The sequence below is a fragment of the Metopolophium dirhodum genome, chromosome 9, assembly GCF_019925205.1.
Source record: "Metopolophium dirhodum isolate CAU chromosome 9, ASM1992520v1, whole genome shotgun sequence".
NCBI classification, from domain to species: domain Eukaryota; kingdom Metazoa; phylum Arthropoda; class Insecta; order Hemiptera; family Aphididae; genus Metopolophium; species Metopolophium dirhodum.
The window spans coordinates 30,930,001-30,952,777 of record NC_083568.1 but is presented as its reverse complement, the minus strand read 5'-3'; the positions used below and the strand labels follow the sequence as shown (position 1 = coordinate 30,952,777).

The 22,777-nt window shown below is 30.2% G+C and overlaps 3 protein-coding genes across 7 annotated transcripts in view; 1 reads left to right on the top strand and 2 right to left on the bottom strand.

The window, feature by feature from the left end:
• Positions 1 to 624: 624 nt before the first annotated feature.
• Positions 625 to 5,100, bottom strand: LOC132951895 (KICSTOR subunit 2-like). Of its 2 annotated transcripts, none has more exons than XM_061023940.1 (9): positions 4,958 to 5,100; positions 4,660 to 4,760; positions 4,445 to 4,591; positions 4,109 to 4,377; positions 3,650 to 3,788; positions 2,516 to 2,703; positions 2,211 to 2,376; positions 2,057 to 2,146; positions 625 to 875 (listed from the first exon to the last, which is right to left on the bottom strand). In XM_061023940.1, exons 2-9 carry the CDS (start codon positions 4,741 to 4,743, stop codon positions 723 to 725), a joined length of 1,236 nt encoding a protein of 411 aa, XP_060879923.1. In that variant the 5' UTR covers positions 4,744 to 4,760; positions 4,958 to 5,100; the 3' UTR covers positions 625 to 722. The 2 variants fall into 2 exon arrangements, with proteins under 2 accessions (XP_060879923.1, XP_060879922.1); XM_061023939.1 differs by having other exon boundaries at positions 4,845 to 5,097.
• A 1,383-nt stretch (positions 5,101 to 6,483) lies between these two features.
• Positions 6,484 to 10,091, top strand: LOC132951897 (RPII140-upstream gene protein). The gene is made up of 7 exons (XM_061023942.1): positions 6,484 to 6,800; positions 6,884 to 7,049; positions 7,134 to 7,222; positions 7,957 to 8,090; positions 9,101 to 9,215; positions 9,274 to 9,412; positions 9,816 to 10,091. The coding sequence occupies exons 1-6, from the start codon at positions 6,649 to 6,651 to the stop codon at positions 9,395 to 9,397; spliced, it is 780 nt and encodes a 259-aa protein (XP_060879925.1). The 5' UTR covers positions 6,484 to 6,648; the 3' UTR covers positions 9,398 to 9,412; positions 9,816 to 10,091.
• A 3,747-nt stretch (positions 10,092 to 13,838) lies between these two features.
• The window catches only part of LOC132952374 (uncharacterized), a 39,573-nt gene continuing 30,634 nt past the window's right edge, over positions 13,839 to 22,777 (bottom strand). For 3 of the 4 annotated variants that reach the window (XM_061024660.1, XM_061024659.1, XM_061024658.1), the window contains exons 2-9: positions 20,290 to 20,729; positions 16,759 to 17,235; positions 15,679 to 15,802; positions 15,363 to 15,577; positions 15,064 to 15,256; positions 14,754 to 14,966; positions 14,456 to 14,674; positions 13,839 to 14,375 (exon numbers count right to left, since the gene is read on the bottom strand). In XM_061024660.1, coding sequence (XP_060880643.1) covers positions 13,996 to 14,375; positions 14,456 to 14,674; positions 14,754 to 14,966; positions 15,064 to 15,256; positions 15,363 to 15,577; positions 15,679 to 15,802; positions 16,759 to 17,235; positions 20,290 to 20,622 — 2,154 coding nt within the window. In that variant the 5' untranslated portion in view covers positions 20,623 to 20,729 and the 3' untranslated portion in view covers positions 13,839 to 13,995. Of the gene's footprint in view, positions 14,376 to 14,455; positions 14,675 to 14,753; positions 14,967 to 15,063; positions 15,257 to 15,362; positions 15,578 to 15,678; positions 15,803 to 16,758; positions 17,236 to 18,171; positions 18,273 to 20,289; positions 20,730 to 22,777 lie in introns of those variants that run through there. The other variant, XM_061024661.1, reaches the window with a different exon arrangement.

The following is a 22,777-nucleotide window of genomic DNA, read 5'->3' as shown; positions in this document are numbered from 1 at the left end:
TATCTTCTAATCAGTTTCTTACCATCTTTCTCAAAAATTCTTGAAAAAATATTACTGATGCGAATCAATCCTATACTATCAAGCCATAAGCCCATAACATAATTCCTAACAGTCAATTCGGATTCAAGAACAACTTCATCAAGTCCGCAGAAAAATTCAATAATCAATATTAAGTTTAGATCATCAGCAGTGTACTAATGTAGCAATAGTTTGCAATTTACTAGAAGTACCACTTCACTCAACTTGTCTAAGCTTTAAATACTTAAAAATGACTCGTCCAAAATTAAATTCTTATGTATCAAAATAGGTAAAAATATTCTGATTTGGAATCAAGAATTAAAAACGTATGTCATCATTAAAATAAGTAAAAGTTAAAACTGAGTACCAGCAATACCAAACCGAAAACTATTTTATGATACTGTATATCTCATTATTATAAACTATTATAGTTGATGTCTTTAGTTTTATTTATGTACAGTTTAGTTCTTACTTCTCTTAGATTATAAGACAGAATATCTTTAGATTAACTATCTCTAACCAATAGCTATACTCCCAAGTCCCAAATAATATGTGATATTTTAATGAAAAAAATGTGAAATATGAAAAATGAAAAATGGCAAAAAATAACCAGTTATTCATATACTTTAAAAGTTTAATACATAAATTAATAAATTATGAAGTATTATGAATATAAAATTAAAGGTTATCTTTGTAAAGTATTTTTATCTATTAACAGAAGTAAAATATCTGTGACATCGAAGCATTGAAACAAATTCTAATATGCTTGCTTTCTCCCTTTCTTCATTTTTAGGTTTGCCATTAAAACACATGATAAAAATTATTTTCAAGTCCACTCTCATTAACATATAAGTGATCTGAAAAAAAATTACCTTGTTTTAATAAATTAGTATTGGTGAAGTAAATTTAATTTATGTTGTAAATATAATATACATTTAAAAAAGGTGGATAAGTGGATGTCGCTCTGCTATACAGTAGGTTACAAACGAAAACTACGGGATTTTACTTTTGACCCCCCTCCCCCCCCCAAGTGTCAACTAGATTCACTTTGCTATCAGAAAAGTTACTGCTGAAGAAAATCCAAGCACTTTTACTGTTCTAAAAGGTAATGACAGACACAAAAAAAAATTTAAAAAATTAAAAAAAAATAAAAAAAACACATATCATAGTAAAATCAATACATTCATTGCTTTACTCAGAATCTAAAAACTAAAAAAGATATTTACTTTGTGATTTTATAAAAATTATATTTTAAATTTTCAAGTAAGAAACTCTTGGTGTAACAATTTTTATGAACAAATAGGTAATACTTATTTGTAATACTTTAAATTGCATGTATTACAAATTGAAAACAAATTATATTTTGAACATATCTCTTAAATTGTAAGATAAAATGATTTTTTTTTTTTTATTAAGAGTAAGGGTTCAACAGCTGAGGTTATTAGCCTGGTTGGGTTTTTGTACTTTAGTGTTGTCGGTAGGGGGAGGAACACGTGTGTGTTTGGTTTGGCAGATTTTTGATTAGGCACCCGTAGGTATCTGCCATGCCCGGGTGGGTGACGGCGGCACTTGATTCTCCGGACACCGTGACTTGCCCGAAGAAAAATGCCGTTCCTGGCCGAGAATCAAACCCGGATCGGCTGCGTCGCAGCCGACGCCTTAGTCAGCTCGGCCACTCCGTCCCCCATAAAATGATTTATATTCACTTAAAAATGTAAAATAATTTCATTAATGCTTTTGACCTGGTGACAATATATCCTCCCATTTATACTATGTTTTATAGTTACATATTATTATACTGTGTTTAAAATAAGAAACGCATATGGCAGCGACCAGGTTTTGTTGTTGGCAGTCCGGTAACACCAGTTTGTCACCAATCTGAATACCTGCCGTGTAGTATTACCACATCCCTGCTCATGAGTCAGCCACCATATGCGTTTCTTATTTCGAACAGAGTATACAATAATATATTTTATTTGTTATATATCTATTTATGAATCATACATTAAAAACATTATTGACGAACACAAAAACTTACATCTTCATCTGTAATCATTTCAATTTTATTTACTGAGTTTTCTTCTTCATTAATTCTTATCTTTTCTACTACATCAAATTTAACTGGGACCTAAAATAAATATTTAATAATAACAATTAATTTAATAAACAATTAAACATATTAATTTTAGTACCTTTGGATAACTGATCATAACTTTATACTTAAAATATGGATCCATTTTAGTTATAGGTGGAGTAGGTGAACCCTCATTACAAGAGTCATTATCAGTAGGATAATCAGGGGTTTCATACACCAATATTGCAGATAAAGCCTCTGCCTTCTGCTTTAATTGTTGCATCCTAAAAACACATATACATTAAACAATCAGTGAGTAAACTTATTTTTTTTACTATTGATTGAAATATATTTATATATATTAATTTAAACTATAGTTTAACTATTAATAACAAAAAATTTATATTTTTAAACTGATCCTACTTTGTGAAAAAATGTAAATTTTTGGTTTCACATGTATTCTTCACTTCACGCAATGATGATTGTCGTATAAGAATTCCATAAAAATACAACATATATTTAGAAATCGTCATGTGTTTGAATCTTTGGAACCATAAAAGCAATGGAGGTAATGTACTTTTGCTCTTAAACAATGAGCTAAATCTCCAACCCTAAAAATCAAAATTACATTATTACATACAATTATGAATTCTAATATGCATTTAATTACTTAAGTATATTTAACTGTGTTATAATAAAATAAATGTATTTAATGATTTCAATTTCAAAGTTTAAACTTATGGTACATACTATATAGCGGTGGATAGTAGTCATCATCTGATTCAGATAATGAAAATACAATTTATAGCAGTAATAAAATCACAATTTATGTTTGGCTATTTATTGTCATTAATGTATTATTTTTTTGAATAACTTTTTATAAAAAAATATTATTTTACTATTAAGTTCAAGTTGATGTTTTACCAGCATGAGGTTTTTGAACTAATTAAACTCATAAGTTGAACTTGTTCAATATCTATTTCCAAAGATAATTATTGAAAACTAAATTTTAAATTTATAAACATTGAGTGATTTAAGAAAAAATTGTACATACTTTATGTCATATAATTTACATTTTACCAATCTACAGTATGTTCACAACACTTTTTTGTAAGTTGCGGAGCTGTATTGCTCATCAGAATCATCTCGTTCACACATTCTTGGTGAAATTGGCAGGTTAGTCTGATTTTAATTTGTCACACCCCCAAATTTTCAACTACATGTAAAATTGAAATCTCTTTTATAATTTTTTCATCCATCTTATGTCTACATAGCATTTAAACTTGGCTATTTTTGATGAAATAAAAATAACTACAACTTACAATGTATTTTTTAACGATCAGTTGTTATGACAATTGCACATCTCTATAATTCCTCTTATGACAACATTACTCAACAATTTTGTTGCACAAAGAAATCATCAGTTTGTATTGTACCTCAGCTTAAATATTTCCAATGCTATTCCCGTCAATAGTGGTGCATAAATGGGCTTTCCCCGCATACCCCCAGAGAATTCCTATGCATTTTTATTATTTATAATCAATATTACATTATTACCTCTTGGTTTTGATAACATTTTTCCCAAACGATAAATGCATCACTACTTTCCTTTAAGCTAATCAATGAATTAAAATATGACCAATCCCCTAAATGTTCATGGCACTTGAATAAATGTTGAATGCAATCCAGCTCATACCTGTAAAATAAATTTTTAATTTACATATTAAGTAGGTATTCAAAGGATATTAGAACAGTTTATATTTTGTAGTCAAATTTTTCTAATAGAATAATATATAAATATAAATAACTGTTATTCATTTCAGACTTAATGACAATATAGTTAAGTTGTTACTATTATCATATTATCAATAGAATAGTTAAAAAATATGAAAAGCTCAAACTATTTTGTCATAACCTATTATTGTGTACTTTATGAAAACCAAACATGTTAAGCTAAAATCTGCTTAACTTTATTTATTTAAATTTATATAATTTAACATTAAAATGTTTATTTACCGTACAATTCTTAATACTTGATCAACAGGTGAAAAATTGCTTAGATCATTCTGAATATTTTCAACAGTTTCAGATAGCTCACTAAAATTAATCCAACTGTTCAATGTTCCGATTTCATATAATTTATCATATAGTTCAAGAAGTTGGAGTCTAACGGATATAAACTGTAGAAGCGTAGTCATAAATTTTGTAACATAGTTATCATCAACCTCAGTCTGAAGTTTTTCGAGGTCTTGAAACAAGGTCTTGTACACAAAGTCCAGATAGTTCTGCAATGAAAAATATGAGGAAAATTCAATAAGCCCAATAATATGTCGTTTTATTATAAATAGGTACCTCGTTTTCCTTTCGCTCAACAATTTTATTTTTCGAAGGTTCAAAATTGGTATCATAGTAATTCTTTTCAGCCAAAGCAAAATCACATAGAATATCAAACATTGCCTTGGGCCAAGCATTGTTTAAGTATACTAAACGCTGTTTCTCCTGAAAATAATTTATTAAATAATACCTATAATATACCTAACATCTAATTATATTTACTGAAAAATTACCATAAACACTTTTGCATCATCATAGCTGGATCTTGATAAATGGTTAAAAAATATACGAACGATTTCTTCTTGAGACTTTGCCATGTTTACCTACGCCAATACTATAATATTATAATAGTGAGCTTTATTAACTGTTTTACTGTAATAAACAACTATCAAATAAAAATATGTTTGAAATGTCTAACTATTATTATATAAATACTCGAGCTCCAATGTTAATCATAAACGTTCTTGAGGCAACATAGTAAATAATGTAATGTTACAGATTAAAGAGTAATATTTACATTTTAATAAATACCTATTCAAAACTATTAAAATATTTTGTTTTACATTTTACAGGATCACGGTATCACAAATGTTTTTGAAACTGATAAGCGATTATAAAATGTTTATCCGTCTGGTACACGGACATGCGTCAACTGGTTCATAAAGATTGAGTAACCTTGCGTCTTCTAATAACACGGTAAAAACCATTTATAATTCAACATTCAACCACGATGTAGATAATACACAATAATATGTAAATAATTACTTACATCGTAAGTTTAATACTAGCACAGATTAAGCAGGCTCCCGAACGATAAAAAACTTCAATTTGCGCAAGAGAAAAATATAATTATAGTAATGATAACAGATACGAACTTTTGGCGGTATGAAAATAACGAAAACGTATAATGCAGTAATGCACACCCACAGTTTTATTTTTTAAAACGGTTTTTAAATGCATTTTGTGTAATTTATTATAAAACCACTTGAAACTAGAAACCTTCAATCTCTAATTCGTGAGTAATTGTGCTTTAAAAATAATTAATTACCGATGTATAGTTATTATTAGAGTTAGCGTGTTGATGGCCTAGAAAACACACAAAAATGCCTTAAAACTGCTTTTAGACTTAATTCGAAAAATAGTAACATTTTCGATCAAAGCATAAGGTCCCCATTTAAATAAATAATATAGAGCAGTTTGAGCCATCAAACTAAGCACCTTCCTTTTAAAAATCTAAGGAACATAAAAGTCGTTTTAAAATCTGCTTTCAATCGCTTTCCTATTTAGAACAAATATTTTTGACATTTTTTTAAAATTTTAACAAAATTGTTACTCGACGTTGCCGTAAACTATCTAGCTTAGTTTGTAATTTCGCTCGGAAATCCTTCCACCACATTTTAAAAGTAAAATTTGTATTAAAAAAACCATCAATAGGTATTACACCTAAGTTCGAAAAAAAAGTAACATTTTCCAAATTTGTTTCCTATAAACAATAAACGTTAAACGTATAGAACGCCATTAAATTATATATAGCTCAGTTTCAGGCGTCAAAATTAGCTCCTTCCTTTTAAAAATTTAAGTATCATAAACGTCGCTTTAAAAACTGTTTCAATTAAATTGTCTATTATATATATATATTTTACTTTAAAAAAAGTGGTTGCTTTAATTAGAAATATTATATTTTTTGTAACCAATAATTTATTAAAATAAAGATTTGTTTTTAGAAAAAAATTATTTAGATAAATTATATTTTGATATCGCACAAATATTAACTAAAATATGTGACCCGTTGATTGAATATTAGTAATATATATAGGTACTAGTTTTATACTTGTATCTTAGTCCGTGGCCCGTAGGCCGTAGTTACATCTATTTAGGCATTTTGGTCCATTTTCTCAATTAAAAATTTAACCTTGGATCACGTCATGATCTATAAGAAAATTCTACATACTACTTGGGTCTTGGACCTAGTTGACTGAAGATCTAGATGAACGTCACCCTAAACGATAATGATAAGCGATGATAATACATTAATTAGTGATAACATAATCCATGAATTGAGTTAGCTTGATTTTTATTTTTGCATTAAATTAATAATCTACCTGTTTGTAAATTTATAATTGTTAGTCTGCGTGCTTTTAATTTATCGTTTTTAAATTTAAATTTTAATAAGATTGAACACTATCTTTAAAGTAATTGTATAATATAAATGTATTAAAACAATGTTTTTTAGACGTTTAAAACTATCACATACACGATGTTTTTTACCGGCCTTTTTCTTGAATAAAAATGAATACGATATAGAAGGAACCGAAGTCTTAGATACGAAAAAAGTCCGTGGATGGCAAGGTGTCGTGAACGCGTTTTCCACCGAGTAAGACTACCTAAATGTTAAATAATTTAATACTAACTTCAATTGGACCATTTGGAGTTATTAAAATTTATATTTGTTTTCAGCGAAGATGGTAATCCGTCTCCAGATGTAAGAGCTATATTTTCAACAATATGTTACAGCAGTTTGATGGGTGGTGTATATGGAAGCTTATCATACAGTAAACGGGCTTATGAGGATTTTTTCCAGAAGAACCAATCAACACTGTTTCAAAATCAGTTTGAAGCCAAAGTATGAAATTTAAAGTCATATTATATTATACAATCATCTAAATTCAAATTATGAAATCAAATACTTATGCCTGTTAATTTTTAGGCCAAACTACAATCTCAAGTTACATTGGCAATGGCAAGAGGCGTCTTTAAATGGGGAACCAGAGTAGCACTATTCTGCGGAACTTTTACGTAAGTTTTCATAGTCTATATAATATTATATTATATGTTAACATTTCTGAAAGAAAAAAAATATGTTAACACTTTAAAAAAAACAAAAACTGTCTTAAAAAAAACAAAAACTGTCTTAATTTCTACTTTTTCATATTATGTATTAAAGTAATAAAGTTAAGATGATAATAACCTGTTTTTCAAATATGATAAATTATGATTGCTCTCAAATTTAATATCTCAAATATATATAAAAAAAAAAGGAGGGACCTTACCCTTAGTAATTATTGTTATTTTCATATATTATGTTGGACACTATAAATTATGTCAATTAATTTTTGAAAATGCAAATTTTCAATAAGTTAGGTTGTTGTTGGCTGAAACAAATTTTAAAAGGAAGTCCATGCTTAGAAAATTAAAAATTTTATTCAGAAAATAGGAGCAAAGAATTGATTATAACAATTGACGAAAGTTTGTTTGTTTGAGAAAAAAATAATGCAGAGTATACCTTGTACCTTGTACTTATAATTTTTATTATATATTATATTATAAATATTTATTTTTTTTTTATAACTACAATACCATAAAGTTTACTAAATAATTAGTAATTTATAAATTATAATGTTTATATAGTGTAAGAACAAAATAAAAAGGCACGGTTATAATAATTATTATAGTAGAAAAGTAACGTATTTACTATTGACGTATAATGTTATATTTGTAAGCTTAATATCTTTCATTATTTTTATTTTCAGAACTATAGTAACTGCCGTAAATGCGTATACACAAAAGGTTACTTTAATTAGTTATGCAACAGCTGGTTTTGTAGTTGGTGGAATTGCAAGAATAAGTTTTGGTATGAAAGGTTTTCTTGTTGGATCTACATTGGGTAAGTATTTTTGATAACATTTTACATAATACATCATACTGATAATGTAAATAATACAAAAATATTCAGGAATTAGCGTGTAACATATACCTCTAGTCTACTTATCCGTCACATAATTTTATTAATATTTCAAACAAGAAAAGTATGATATAGCCTGTTAGTCAGTGGTTGCTCGTGAGTAAATATTCTGGGGAGACTTATTAGCTTCTACAATTATTAAATGTAATAACCGACGGCACGGCATATATTGATGTGAACCAAATTTAAATAGTGCAAATAATACGCGGCTTATTCTCCACGGCCCACTCCATATATGTTATCCAGTGATAACATTGCATGTTACAATTTAAACTTTCAAGCGGCAGTTTCACTGAATTGGAGACCATCATCTAAATTACTAAAATAATAATATTATCATCGAAATAAGTATTTATAGGTTTTGTGGCCTTTAGTAATAATAATCAAAGAAAACAATATAATATATTTTTAATTCAGATAAAAATACTTCTATACATTTTTATTTTCAATTAATTATTATTTACAAGTAGCTGGTTTGTTTTAACGGGAGACACAGTCTCAAAATTTCCCCTGATGAACCGCCCTTGCTTTGGCATTTACATTGCCAAAATTAGAAAAAACATATTTTTCAACAACCTAACTAAGTATTATCTATTATTTTTAATATACTATTAAAAAAAACCTATGTTACAAATTAAAATCCAATACAACAAAACCACTGTTAAGTATTAATACATTGTAAAAAAAAAACCTAAAAATTAACACAAAAACTTAGTTTAAATGAGACAACTTAATAAAAAAAATTTTGTATTATATTATGTTATTTCATTTAAAAAAGGCCAAATCAATTTATTTTTAAAATTAAACATCAAAGTTTCAAAAAAATTATAATCTTTCCCCTAAATGTATGTATTTATTTATTTATTGCATTTGTGGGACTAGCCCTTTGAGAGAAAAAATTAAATATATTAAAATATGTATATTTATTTCAGGAGCTATTTTAGGTGTCATTGCTGGAAGTTGTACATTATTAATATTAAAGTTTTCTTCTTTTACTATGGATGAATTAAAAGAATGGCAGAGCGAAAGTCAAATAGAAAGAGACTTGTATGTATAAATATAAATTGAAAAAAATAATAGTCAACCATGTTTGTATCTGTTGCAGATATTTTGTTAAGGAACAAAAAACATCTCGGATATTCAAGTATGATAAACCACCTGAACTAGAAGAACATGAAAAAAGAATACAACGATCAGAAATTCATGAACAATTTCAGAATAAAAAATAACTGTTATGATTTTTGGTAAACATCTATTTTATTAATGTTCATATAATAATACGTGACAATAAGCTACAAGTTTAAAAATAATATACATATATTATATCTATGTATTAACTATTAATTAATATTAAATAATACATTTAAACTTATTAAAAGCTTTAATCCTTAAATCTTATCACTACATAATGAAATTCAGAAATATAGTACATATATTATATTATATGTTGATATTAGTATTGGATGCAATGTAAGGATGTGTACCTTGTTTTTTGGGGTGTTGCATATTCTAATTCTGATACAGTGAAAGTGTCGATGAAATCTGATATTTTATGCAGCGCAATCAATTGCTTAATCAATGTTTATAATATAAAACAAAAAACTATTAATATTATTTTTTAACTGTGCATTATATTTAAAATTTCAGAATGAAGTGTATGGTTCTTTGTCACCAGCTCCGTCATATGACAAAATTCATACTTCAAAGGCCTTGATGAACTGTTAATCGCAGTCTAATAATCCTCTTGGCACCCAATTCTTTCTAAAAATTAGTTGTTGCTTCTACAGAATTTCAATGGTCACCAGCATAACTTACACATGAATCGACTGTTAACATGTAAATATTGTTATAATTGTTAGTAATTTGTGATGAAGTAAATAGTGTTATTATTTTAGTATATTATATGTGTAACTTAATTATTCATCTACTACTGGTTGAACTTTATATCCTTTGTTTCAACATTCATACAAAAATGATTCATATCAATACTAAATTGATATTGGACAATTAAGAAATCCAGAGTTAATCAATCTACCTAAATCTATATTGTTAAAATAAAAACAAAATTTTAATTAATTGTTTGAATATTTGGAAATTTATAATTTATACAATATTGTTAAATTTAACATACAATAGTTTTATTTATAACAATATAATTTTTACCATGTGATTCTGATATTAGTATTGTTACATGGTAGTGCCTAACTATAAAACGTTATCTATCTCTGATGGGATGTGTCAGGAATAGATTAATACCAAACAAGGAAATAAGAGTGGATTTAGATCACAAATCAGACAAAAAGCTTAGTTGTTGTCTATTATTTGGTTGTACCAAATACAATTTAATATATTTCACTTTACCCATCTCACTCTGGTAGCAATACTATGTAACCGGTGGAACAAATGCAATTTAGTTCTCAAGCTATTTAGTGAATTTTTTTTTCAGTATGTGTTTTTGAGCGTTTATTATAATGGTACCTACTTTTAAAAAAATCGGTCAAATTTTCTTTGGAAGTTATGATCAAAAAACTTCAAAACTGTGCTTTTAAATTTGAAATACTAAAAAATAATGTTTTTTCATACTTGACATTTTGGTGGAATCAGAAATCACCTATCCTACTTCATACTTACGTCACTGTTAATAAAGTAATTACAACACCCCCTCCCCTCCCCTCCCCTTGTTTTATGTGATGGACGTGTGGAAAATGGGAATACGCAAAACGCGAACTTTAAAAGGTTATAACTTTAAATATAAGTCCGACACATTCATAAAACATGATTTGATTGTACGCTCAACTTTTAAATTCTGAGCAGAGCAATGAATGTAGATATAGATCTTACAATGATGTGTTTTTTTTATTATTATTATTTTATTTGTGTCTGTCATCACGTTAGTAAAAGTGTTATTTCTTAAATTTGGAAATTCAATACAAAATTCCCTGTGGCCTATAACATGCCGATTGGCGGGGTAGAGTTCGAGAGAATAACCTCAGAGTTAAGTGTTAATATTAGATAATAGAAACAGTCCTGTAAACTATTCGAATAAATGTATATGTATTCAAATACTTTATTTTTATTCGAATACTATTTAAATACTTTTTGAAAAAATTATTCAAATACGTATTCTAAATAATTTTGTTTTGTAATTTTTATTCATTAAAAATAGGTACTTTTTTTAACTCGAAAAATAGTTCATATTTGTGACAAAACAAATTTTCTAATGCGATTTGGACACATTATAAGCTACGAATGATGGTTTTTCTCTTTGAATGAAATATGATTGACCTACGTTAATTTCCAACCATTCCAAAACTGACAAATATTAGTGGAGAAAAAAGTATATTCGAATAGTATTCAAATACTTTTTCTAGTGATTACTGATTAGTATTGGAATATGTATTCAAAAAATATTACTTTAAACGTATTTTAATACGTATTCGGAATACTTTAATTTTAATACTCCTTTATTCGAATAGAAAATAAAAGTATTCTTTATTTCTTTACAATACTGGTAATAATAGTTCGGTGAAATCCGTGAGCCCGTAGCAGGCGGATTGAAATCGTTTCCCAAATGAAGCGGATGAAGATGTTGAAATTATAATTTGACAGACTAAAGTACCTACTTCGCAAGAATTCAAAATTTCAAAACGCTAAAGGCTCTGCATTGGAAATATATTTTGAATTATTTAGAGTGGAGAAATCGCAGATCTTTATTTAGAAAGATTGGTACATACTTACACAACTAGTAAGTATTCGGGATTTTGTAAATTCGGAAATATCTGATTTCAACAAAGAACAAAGATCAGCTGAATAAAGATCTTGAAAAAATTATAAACCTACAACTGAATACGAATGCGGAAGTGTTCAAAATTAAAAATATCCTCATTACCCGACAAAACTAATTATAAGTATTAAGTAGTTACTTAGCTCCATTGTTATCTAAAATTGTTATACATTATCAACCAAGGTGGATTTATAAATTTACCTTGGATTATCCAAGGTGGATATCAATATAATTGTGTATAGTTTATTATGCATTGCCTATCAATATGTATTAGTGTGTAAAATCACGCAGTACAGACGAGGTAGGTATATGAAAACAAATTTATCACTCAGTATCTATCTGTATTCATAGTGCATACAATAGTGAATAGACTAATGATTATAGTAGGCATATTAAACTATATTATGTCCCTATACCTATATAATTTTAAAATTTATATTTTATACCACGAATCTACTTACACCGTTCTACGATACATCGTATTGGTAGCTAGGTAGGTATATCGCAGAAGCGGACTGGTAAATAGAAAATTCGGCCCAATTTTGAGCTAATAATAAAATATTTATAAGTTATCGGCAAAAATTCATTCAAGTGGCCCAAAATGTTCACCAGGCCCAGGCGGGGATCGCCCACTCGCCACCATAGCTAGTCCGCCCATGTGGTATATTGACTTGTAAGTTGTAAGTATTAATAACATCTGGTAATATTATATGAAATAATATTAAAATAATTGTTTTCTCTATGTGATTTGCATTGGCCAACCGTTTTAATAATAAAAAAAAATTAATTAGGTCGGTAAATACTAATAACAGTATACATTTATTAAGATATATCCTCAAAAAAATAGGCCAACAGACCATTTCCACTCAGAATCGTTTTTCATTATACACTGCAATGATAGGTAATTTAATTCAAATTTAACTCATTCATTACAGTGACCTATTCAATGAAACGGTACTATAGTGTTCTGCCTACAATTTACAGCCAACACCTACTGGCCAGTGGCTACTACTACAGCAGAGTGATTTTTTATCTTCACACATAGATACCTACAAATAATTAATACACTTACATTTTATAAAAACAAAAATTAAATACATATTTGATACCATTATTGGCATTTCAGGTCAGCAAGTTTAATTTCAGAAGAAAAAATACATATTGACAAAACATTATATCGTTCAGGTAATTTATTTTACAGTAAATTATTTATTAATGCAAAAAAATCATCAATTATGAGACCTAATTTTAAGTATGTAGGTATCTACTAATTAATCAATGTAACCACCGGCTACCACTATCAAACAAATATAGGCTGAATGGTTGGTAAATTATTTTTGGTATAACACATATTATGTACCTACATGTTTTGAAAACTTGTTCATTTAAGTAAAAATAAAAGTAGGTTCAAATTAACATTATTCCAAAATAATGTTTAAAATGCATCGGATGAGTTGAATAATTATAAAGCAAAATAAGGTACCTATAGTTACAATTAGAAATTCCATGAATCACTTAATTTGTAAATAAACCTACTTTTAACATCATTTGATTTATTGGTGGGCACTGCCCCCAATTGACTTGACATAAAATCTTATCAGAACTTAAATTCAAATAAGTTCTATATAGGTACCATAAATAATTAAAAAATTATAATAGATACCTATGTTTTTTTTTTATTATAAATTTGAATTTCTATCATATACATTTAAAATCAATTTGTGTACCTTTATCAATTCTAATATAAAATCATTATTTTAGGAATTATTTTAAATGGGGACGATAGCTGGAAGCTTCACTATATTAAAGTGTAAAAAATTTATAAGTGATTTCCCATATTGTAATTAGTAGGTACCTAACAATTAATTTGAATAAAACAGCATAACTCACAACGATCAAAGTAAACATTTATTTTATTCATAATATTATAATATAATATATACATATCACAATTCACAATACATTTAATACACAATTATAACTATAAATTTTATAATACACAATTCAATAAACAATAAGTTTATTACTTGTTAAAACTAGACGTCATTCAATAACTAAAAAACTTATCACAATACACAATAAAATTGAAAAATACGATGAGTTAATACTAGCAGCAGATGCTACATAAGGATGCGCACCTCCGACGAATGGCCACCATTTACCTAATGTGGATATCATATTAGTACGACTTTCGATATCTACGTCATCCAAACCATCATTCTGACTGGATCCATTAATCATTGGGTACACTGAATCCATCTCTTCGGGATTCAATATAGATACTAATCCTTTTCCGTTATAGTTTCCACATTTCGGAAAACCCGGAGGTGATGGGGGCATTTCCCAGTCTTCGCCGATTTTGAACACAGTTGCCATGCCCACCTCAACGTGAAACTCAATATGACAATGAAATAACCAATAACCTATTATATAAAATCATTAGGTACTTATTGTCAATTTTTGGAGTTTTAAAAATGTAATCGATCTTGCATTAATGACTTACCAGGATTGTCGGCTAAGAATCGTAATATTGTAAATCCGCCATCTGGTACTGTCACGGTGTCTTTAAGAGGTGCAGTCCGTAGATTTCTTACAATGCGCCCATCTCTGTCCATTTGTTCTATCTCCTCTACGGTAGTATGATTTCCAACTCTTTCCATCGCTACTACTCTAAACGGATGTCCGTGCAAATGGAATGGATGATTTGCGTTGTAGGTCACACCTTAAAATTAATAAGTAAGTATATAGTAAGTTACTATTGTACCTATACGTACTAATTTTTTTCCAATATTTTTATTTACCTTTATCAATAAGAAATAATTCAACGATTGACCCCAGAGGAACTTTTATAATGTTTGTACACTCACAGAATTCGTTTGAGCAATCCTTCTTTATATTATCACAACTCATCCAAGGTTCTATCATATTCCTTTGAGATAATAAAGGAAATGATTGAAGCTTGAAAGACATTTTGTTAATTTGTGGTGTGTACACTTGTTCAGACCTGTGCGTCACTATAACATAGAAATATAAAAATATTTATTTATTAAACCGTTTTCACTAAAACAATCGAATTCCATTAACTCTTAAAAAACAATTATTATTATTAACCTTGTTTGAATCCATATAACATAGGTTTGTGGAAATGTGGATTATCTAAAGAATAAAAATCATATGACATAAATAATGTTACATCTGGTTTTTTCTCCAAACGAAGGTCATTTTTTGGAGGTGTTGCGTCTTCTAATTCTGATACAGTAGCAGTGTCCATTAACCCAGATCCTTTATTCAGTGCATTTAATTGCTGTAATCATTGTGTATTTGAATGCATTAATTAAATAACCAAATATAATAATAATAATAAAACAAAAAAGTATTGATATTATTTTTTAATTGTGCATTATATTTACAATTCCGGAATGAAGTGTATTGTCATATGTGGGTGTGCCCTCTGGTTCCTCGTCACCAGCTCCGTCATAATGCAAAATCGATACTTCAAAGGCCTTAGTGAACCGTTCATCGCAATCCATCAAGCCTCTAAATCGCATCCAATAATTGCCAACATTAGCTGTTGCTTCCACAACAAAATCCCAGCGTTCACCAGCATAACTTACAAACGAATCGACTGTAAACATGTACGTCGAATTATTATTATTATAGTTATTTGTGTGAATCGAATAGCGTTATTGTTTTAGTAAATTTTTTGAGTGCAACTACATTATTCACCTACTACTGGTTGAACGTTATATCCATCTGTTGCAATCACAGTAAACGTATGATTGTCGATACTCATTGAAATTGGACAATTTAGGAATCCAGCGTTTATCAGTCTAAACCTATATCGTTTCCCCTAAACAAAATAAAAATATTAAAACATTTAACATGGAAGTTGATTTAAATTTTATATGTAATATTATAATATTTGCTGGTTGATAAAACCACTACCTACTCAATAGTGCCAAGAAAATGTATTCAATTAAAGTTAATACTTATATTAACACATATTTTACTGGTAAATACTTAACAATTTTTTGTATGGGGCCCTTATTATAAATTAGGTAATTAAAATCGAGTTATTCGAATAGGAAATTTAATTTTTTTGACGATGAATAAATTAAACGTCGATTTAATACGATATTTATAACTGCATTCAATATCATTATATTTCTTATGTTGTTATTTTTTTTTTCATGCACAAAAATGTATATGTTTTTTTCGTATTTATGCAAAATTGAGGATCACTCTAATCGCCAATTATTATAACAACCTAAAAAATCTATACAGGTATAATAATTCTGTAAACGCTGTACCACAGATATATATATAGTTATTACATGTTGTGTGCTTTGGCCTTTGGGTGAAATAATATAGTAATATACCTATACATATTTTAACTAATCTTTAAACTTTATCAAACATCAATTTATTAAGAGTTTATTATTGCTAAGTAGGCACTTGATTTTCCGTGACAACCATTTTTATTTTATTTTATGACATTTATTTTGAATGTATGCATTAAATCAATTTTTTTGTGGTGAAGGGCTGTGCCATTGTGTCCCATCTTTAATCTTTATTGTACGCGATGGCGAGACGAAGTGTTAAGTAAACCAATGGCAGAACAAACGAATCGCCCGAGTTGTTAGAGTTACAAGACATATGAACTCATGCAATACAATTTAAAAAATATGCGTGCAACCCTCCCGCGGGATTGCTGAAGTCGATAAACGCGATCGCGTGATACAGCGCATAGTTATGTTTATATTTATATAATATTATATTATAACAGGTGGTCGGTTCGGTACTCACTCTGGTCACGTTGAACTGAGTCAGGGGCGTGCGGTAACCGCCGTCGAAGACTTTGTAACGGCCGCGGCCGTTTATCAGAATGGTCTCGGGCTTGTTGTTGCCCGAACCGTGGTAATGGGCGAGGAACTTGCGGATGCCCAGCTCGTGCAGCCAGTCGGTGACCGTGATGACGTGCACGTCCACGTCGTACATGTCGCGGTGCACGTCCCGCGACTTTGGGGCGCGTACCACGAACGACCCGAACGCTCCGTCACCCCGCTGGCAGCCGGAGTGCGAGTGCCAGAAGTGCGTGCCCTCGTTGTCGGCCAGGTACACGTACCGGAACGAACTGTGCGGCGGAATCGGACACTGTGTCACGTACGGCACACCGTCCATGTACGGCGAGTTGCGCTGGTGGTGACCGTGCCAGTGGACGGACGTCGACTCCTCCATCATGGCGTTCTCCACGTCCACCATGATCGTGTCGCCCAAGCACACCTGTATGGAACATGACACACAATCGTTAGTATATACAGTGGCGGATCTAGAGCTTAATTTTGGAGGGGGCATGGGGGGGGGCAAGAGTACAAAAAATACAAAATGTTGCTACTAAATTGACTTAACACAGTGTAGAACAAAGGAAAACTACGACGATTGGGGGGAGGGCAAATGCCTCCTTGTATATATTATATATAGGCTCAACAGACAAGAGTTCGGAGATATCGAGCTAGTTTTACTATGTTATGTAGGTTACTATGTAACTATGTCGAGGGGGATATATCTGCAATATTTTGTACTATTATACCTAATATAATAAATTATGTTTAACTGCGGAATTGAAAAAAAATCCGAATATTTCTAAGAAAATTTTCGGAGATTTATCCTTTTTTAAGAAATTTTATTTTTAGTTAGGTGTATACTTATTTTGAGAACTTTTTTATAACAAATATTTTTTAAAAGTTCAATCATAACTTGTTAGTATGGAAAATGGAATCTTATAATTTTATAATGACATTTAATATTTATTCATATGAAGTATACCTATATACCTATCCTTAAAACTAAATTTTCGTTAAAAAAAATCAACTTATATACATACGATAACATACTATTATATCATATTGTGTATCTACTTATGTCTTATACTAGACAATATTAAAAAAAAAATTTTAATTACAATGTAAATATTATATGGCGATCAATGAATTTAAAATATATACGTTCGCGAGGAATTCCACAGTTGATGGCTGGTCAGTGTAACACCATGTGCGGTGTGCTTAAAATATTGCAATAATATAATATTCGTCATCGGGGAAAAGCGTTTCTTATTGTTTTCCCCATTCGTGGGATAGGAAATTTTTGTTGCTCTGAGACGACAATAATAATATAATAAAACATTCCTATGTTCTCGTTATATACTTATTATATAGTTACCTGCGTCACTTGTCTCATATTTCTACACAAGTTAATAGTCGATACATCGCTGTTTCGTTAACGTAACTTTACTAGTCTATATGGTACATATATCGCTGTACCTGTAATAAAGTGTACATAAAACAAATATAAATATAATTGTACAAACGTACAGCGTAGGTAGACGTACACGTGTATTTAATTACAGACATAAATACATAATATTGTGTTATACATAATATTATGTTTCAACATAATGTATTGAAGACCGTTAACGAAAATTAAAAATAATCACCGTTTCGACATCTCGATTCTCTGTAATTGCTATCCGTGTAAATCGGTAGGTAGGAATATGCCGGAATAATATTATATTATACGATTTCGATATTTTGCTATTTAAATCGTTTGAAATGGTTCAATGTAAATAGTAAAACGAGTGTTTAAAATTGTAATTATTAAACAAATCGTCCATGCACGAATAATAATAATACAGTGCAATACAATGATTAACGTTAAAAAATATAATTTTAAATTTGCATTGGTCATTTGGCCATCGGTCGCTTCCAAGAACTAGTGCGCGTCTCGATCTGTACGTATAATAATACAGGTAGATATATAACTGCAGTTTGGAAATAAAATCTCGACAGTGCACAATTAACGCGTATACCCATCAGGTATAATATCAGGTACGATTGGGCAAAAGTTACAATGTTGTCCTAGAAAACCCGGTTATAAATTGTCTATCTAAATAATTATAATACGTAAATGACGATCTGCAGTTGTAACTAACCTGCAGCTATACAAGACGATTTGCGCTCACCCCCATTTTTTTCATTTAATACCCAATACCCTAATAATACATTTATTGAACCTGGCCGAGCGGACTAAGGCGTCGGCTGCGACGCAGTCGACCCGAGTTCGATTCCTCGGCCATGGGCGGCATTTTTCTTCGGACAAGTCACGGTGTCCGGAGAACAAGTGCCGCCATCCCCCACCCGGGCATGGCAGATACCTACAGGTGCCCACTTGAAAATCTGCCAAAAACTACACACACGTGTCTAGCAACCAACAGTATCCTCCCCTACAAATAAACAAGCAAACCGCTAATCTAATGGCCATAGTTGCCGGGCTTAATGACCAATTAAAAATAAAAATAAAAATTTATTGAAATTTCGATTTTTGGATCATTTTATAATTATACCAGAGAAATGTATTTTCAACAAAAAATCTTTTACCTAACAGCATACAGTAATTACAAAGGGTGGTTATTGTTTGAAAAAACAAAGTTTGCATCGCCACTAGTCACTATAATATACACTCCATAAAAGATAAAAAAAAGTTGAATGCATTTATTATTTAGGGATAAAAGGGAGATGAACATGCTTGGTTAATACTGAATATTGTATGTAAACAGTTTTATAGTGCGTTAAAGAAACGCCTCGAGAACGCGCTTAAAATCATTTACTCCACCGACTCCACGCACAGAATGGTTTTTGACCGACAATAATATTATATTGTCATCGTGTATGCCTACTGGTAAATGGAAAATAATAATATCACAATTATTTATAATAATATACATTTATATGGTCCGCGTGCTCGACATAAATATAATAATAATAATAATAATAATAATAATAAATAATATAATATAGCTGCAGGCGGCCCAAGGACGCGTAAACGTAAATCTTTTCTTTTCTCGTCGTAGTTTTTTCCGCTATGTGACGACGAGGTCCCCGAAAAAAAATTCCCCATTGCTACATCGCGCACCATTGTGAAAATTGAAAACAACGGACGACTGCCAACTACTACACTGTTGTAGGTACACCGTACGTCGTGCGCGCTGCACGTTTGGCCGCGCGAACTTACCTAACCCACAGCGGTACATATTATTATTATTATTATTATACTTTTCCGTCGCTTATTGGAGGGCGCGCGCGTGAACAATATAATATCCGTGCCTCCTATACATAATGATAATATCATTTCAAGTACAGCGCGGGCCGGGAAAGTGAGTTCGGGAGGGTATATATGTATACTCAATAATTGAATAACGACATTATCATTATTATACGCATAATAGAGGATATATTTTGTATAATATATCGGATTATAATATGACATTATTATTATCATTACTTGTATGGAAGGTCCCGGCAGACTTCTATTGATGACGATAATGGGCTTCGCAACGCCGTCGGCCGGCACACAGTCTGGTCTGTAACAATCGGTCATGTTGTACGGACAGTCGTAGCACGCCTTGCTCATTGTGTAGTACCATTCCACTTTGAAACGGTACTCGCACGTTTTGGGCGGTTCGCCCGCGCGACATTCTCTCTGGCAAGGATGGACGGCGTTGTAGTCCTGTCCGCGTTCGTGTCGCGGCTTCACGGCGCCCGTCAAGCGCAGCACGGCGATCGTACAACAGCAGTAGTAGAACAGCACGACGGTGGTGGTGCACTGTGATCTCATTTTTCTTCCGTTTTCATCTCATATGCAAATTAATATTATGTTGTACCGGTAAAACGGCGGTGCAGTGTACAGGGACGATAAACTCTGCGGGATAGGATTTTATGCGTCTGAAAAACAGCATAAACGTACATGTCATTATTATATCATATTGTTCTTGTTGTTTTGCATACATACACTAATGAGATTACTATTATTATTATTATTATTAATATATACACAGACGGGTAGGCGTGTTACTATGTAGGTACGCGCGTATTGGTATATATATTATAAATTATTAATTAATTTACAGCGAGTAAATAGGTAGGGGGGGGGGCTATATAACATACAGACTTACAGTACCTAGTGACACGGTCATGCGGACGTCGCGACGGCCGTGTGCTGCTGCTTCAGCGGCGTCGAGAATAATGTATTGTATTTTTGTTTTGCCAAGTGGAAACCGGATTTTTAAAATGCCAACATTTACCGACGTGGAAGTTTCAGTTTCCCCCCACCCCCTCACACTTTGTTAGGCCACCAGAACTTCAAACCGCGGGTATCGGAATACATTTCGGGGGATTTACCCTTGACTGTATAATTTTTTCTCAACATTATTAATTATAATGATATTATAATCGTTTATAGTTCACATACCTACACTCGTAGCACTTATAGCAGATACAATAACAACATAATATATCAATACCATATTTTACAAACTGCATATAATATATATATTATATATAAGTCTGCGATCTATACAGACAATGTACAAGAAGTAGATACTACGTAGACTGTAGAGTGACACGAAAAAAAGGTAGGTATTACAGTGGGCTACTTGAATTGGGAGATAACCCAGTGGTAACACGTGTGTTATTTATTATATTATTATAAGATGCTTAAGTAGAAGGTGCTTACACAATTTTCTTTTTATAAGGAATTAAATTAACTAATTATTGGTACTTTTCAAATACATACAATATTTACATATCATGGTGTCTAATGTATACGACATTTTTATAATAATTTACATTTTACTCGTTTCAATTTTATTGGGAATACATTATCGACACATGCAAAAAAAATAAAGTACTAATCCGCATAAAATTAAATACAAACAGGTTCTACAAACGCGAGTTCTACGGAAATCGAACTATTGTTGAAATTTTAGGTACGTACTAAAATATAAATATAATTAAAACGAGGAACCGTCGTCGTCATAAGGTATATTTATTTATTTTATTCTTTCCGTAGAATAGGGACCTTCTAACGTTTTTTAATTGACTGTTGCTGCTTTACGTATATTGTATAGCGTGTAATGTGTATACTTTGTATATTATATCATATTCTATGCATAAACGCGGCTATAGGTGCAATTTGAAACGCTTGTTGGTATACTTTGGTAAAATGTACCTGACAAATTTACGTATGAAGAATGAAGTATGAATCTATGCCTATAAAGTCTATGCCTACCCAGACTGGGTAGGTATACAAACTGATAATTGTGCAATCGATCGAGTAATTTTAAAATAAATGTTCATAGAATCAGCGTAGTAATTTTTATATTTTTGGAGATTCATTATAATAATAAGACATTATTTATTACCGTCGTTATCAAAGTAATTATAATATAATAATTATCATTAATGACATTATTATAATTTATAACTTTTAAAATTAAAAGATTAAAAAATCTAACAGTACTTCGTAACCATGTGTCCGTCATAGCCAATTTTTTAAGTTGAGTATTTTAAGTTTTTAAGTATAGATTATCTACCTTGTCTTTTTAAATATTAATTGTTCTTTGTTTTAAATACTTCTCAAATATTTTATGTTTAGGTAGGTTAAATGTATTATTATATATTATAAATTACTATGTTATCTTGGTCCATCAAAAAGTTTTTTCTATAACCAGCAATTGTTGAAATTTTTAATAAAAATTACACGTGTAAGGTCATATTTTATAAAAATAAAAATAGCTATAACCTACGTATGTATATGTTTAGTTTATCTTTATGGTTGAACTGTCTAACAAATTAATAAATTATAATAACAAGTAACTAGTTAAAGTAAAATGTACACAATTTTCACCCAAGTACAATGGATGTTCAATATTTGACCTCTCGAATAAAATGTTTTTCTCATAAGGATCTGACTATAACTTAAATAATATACT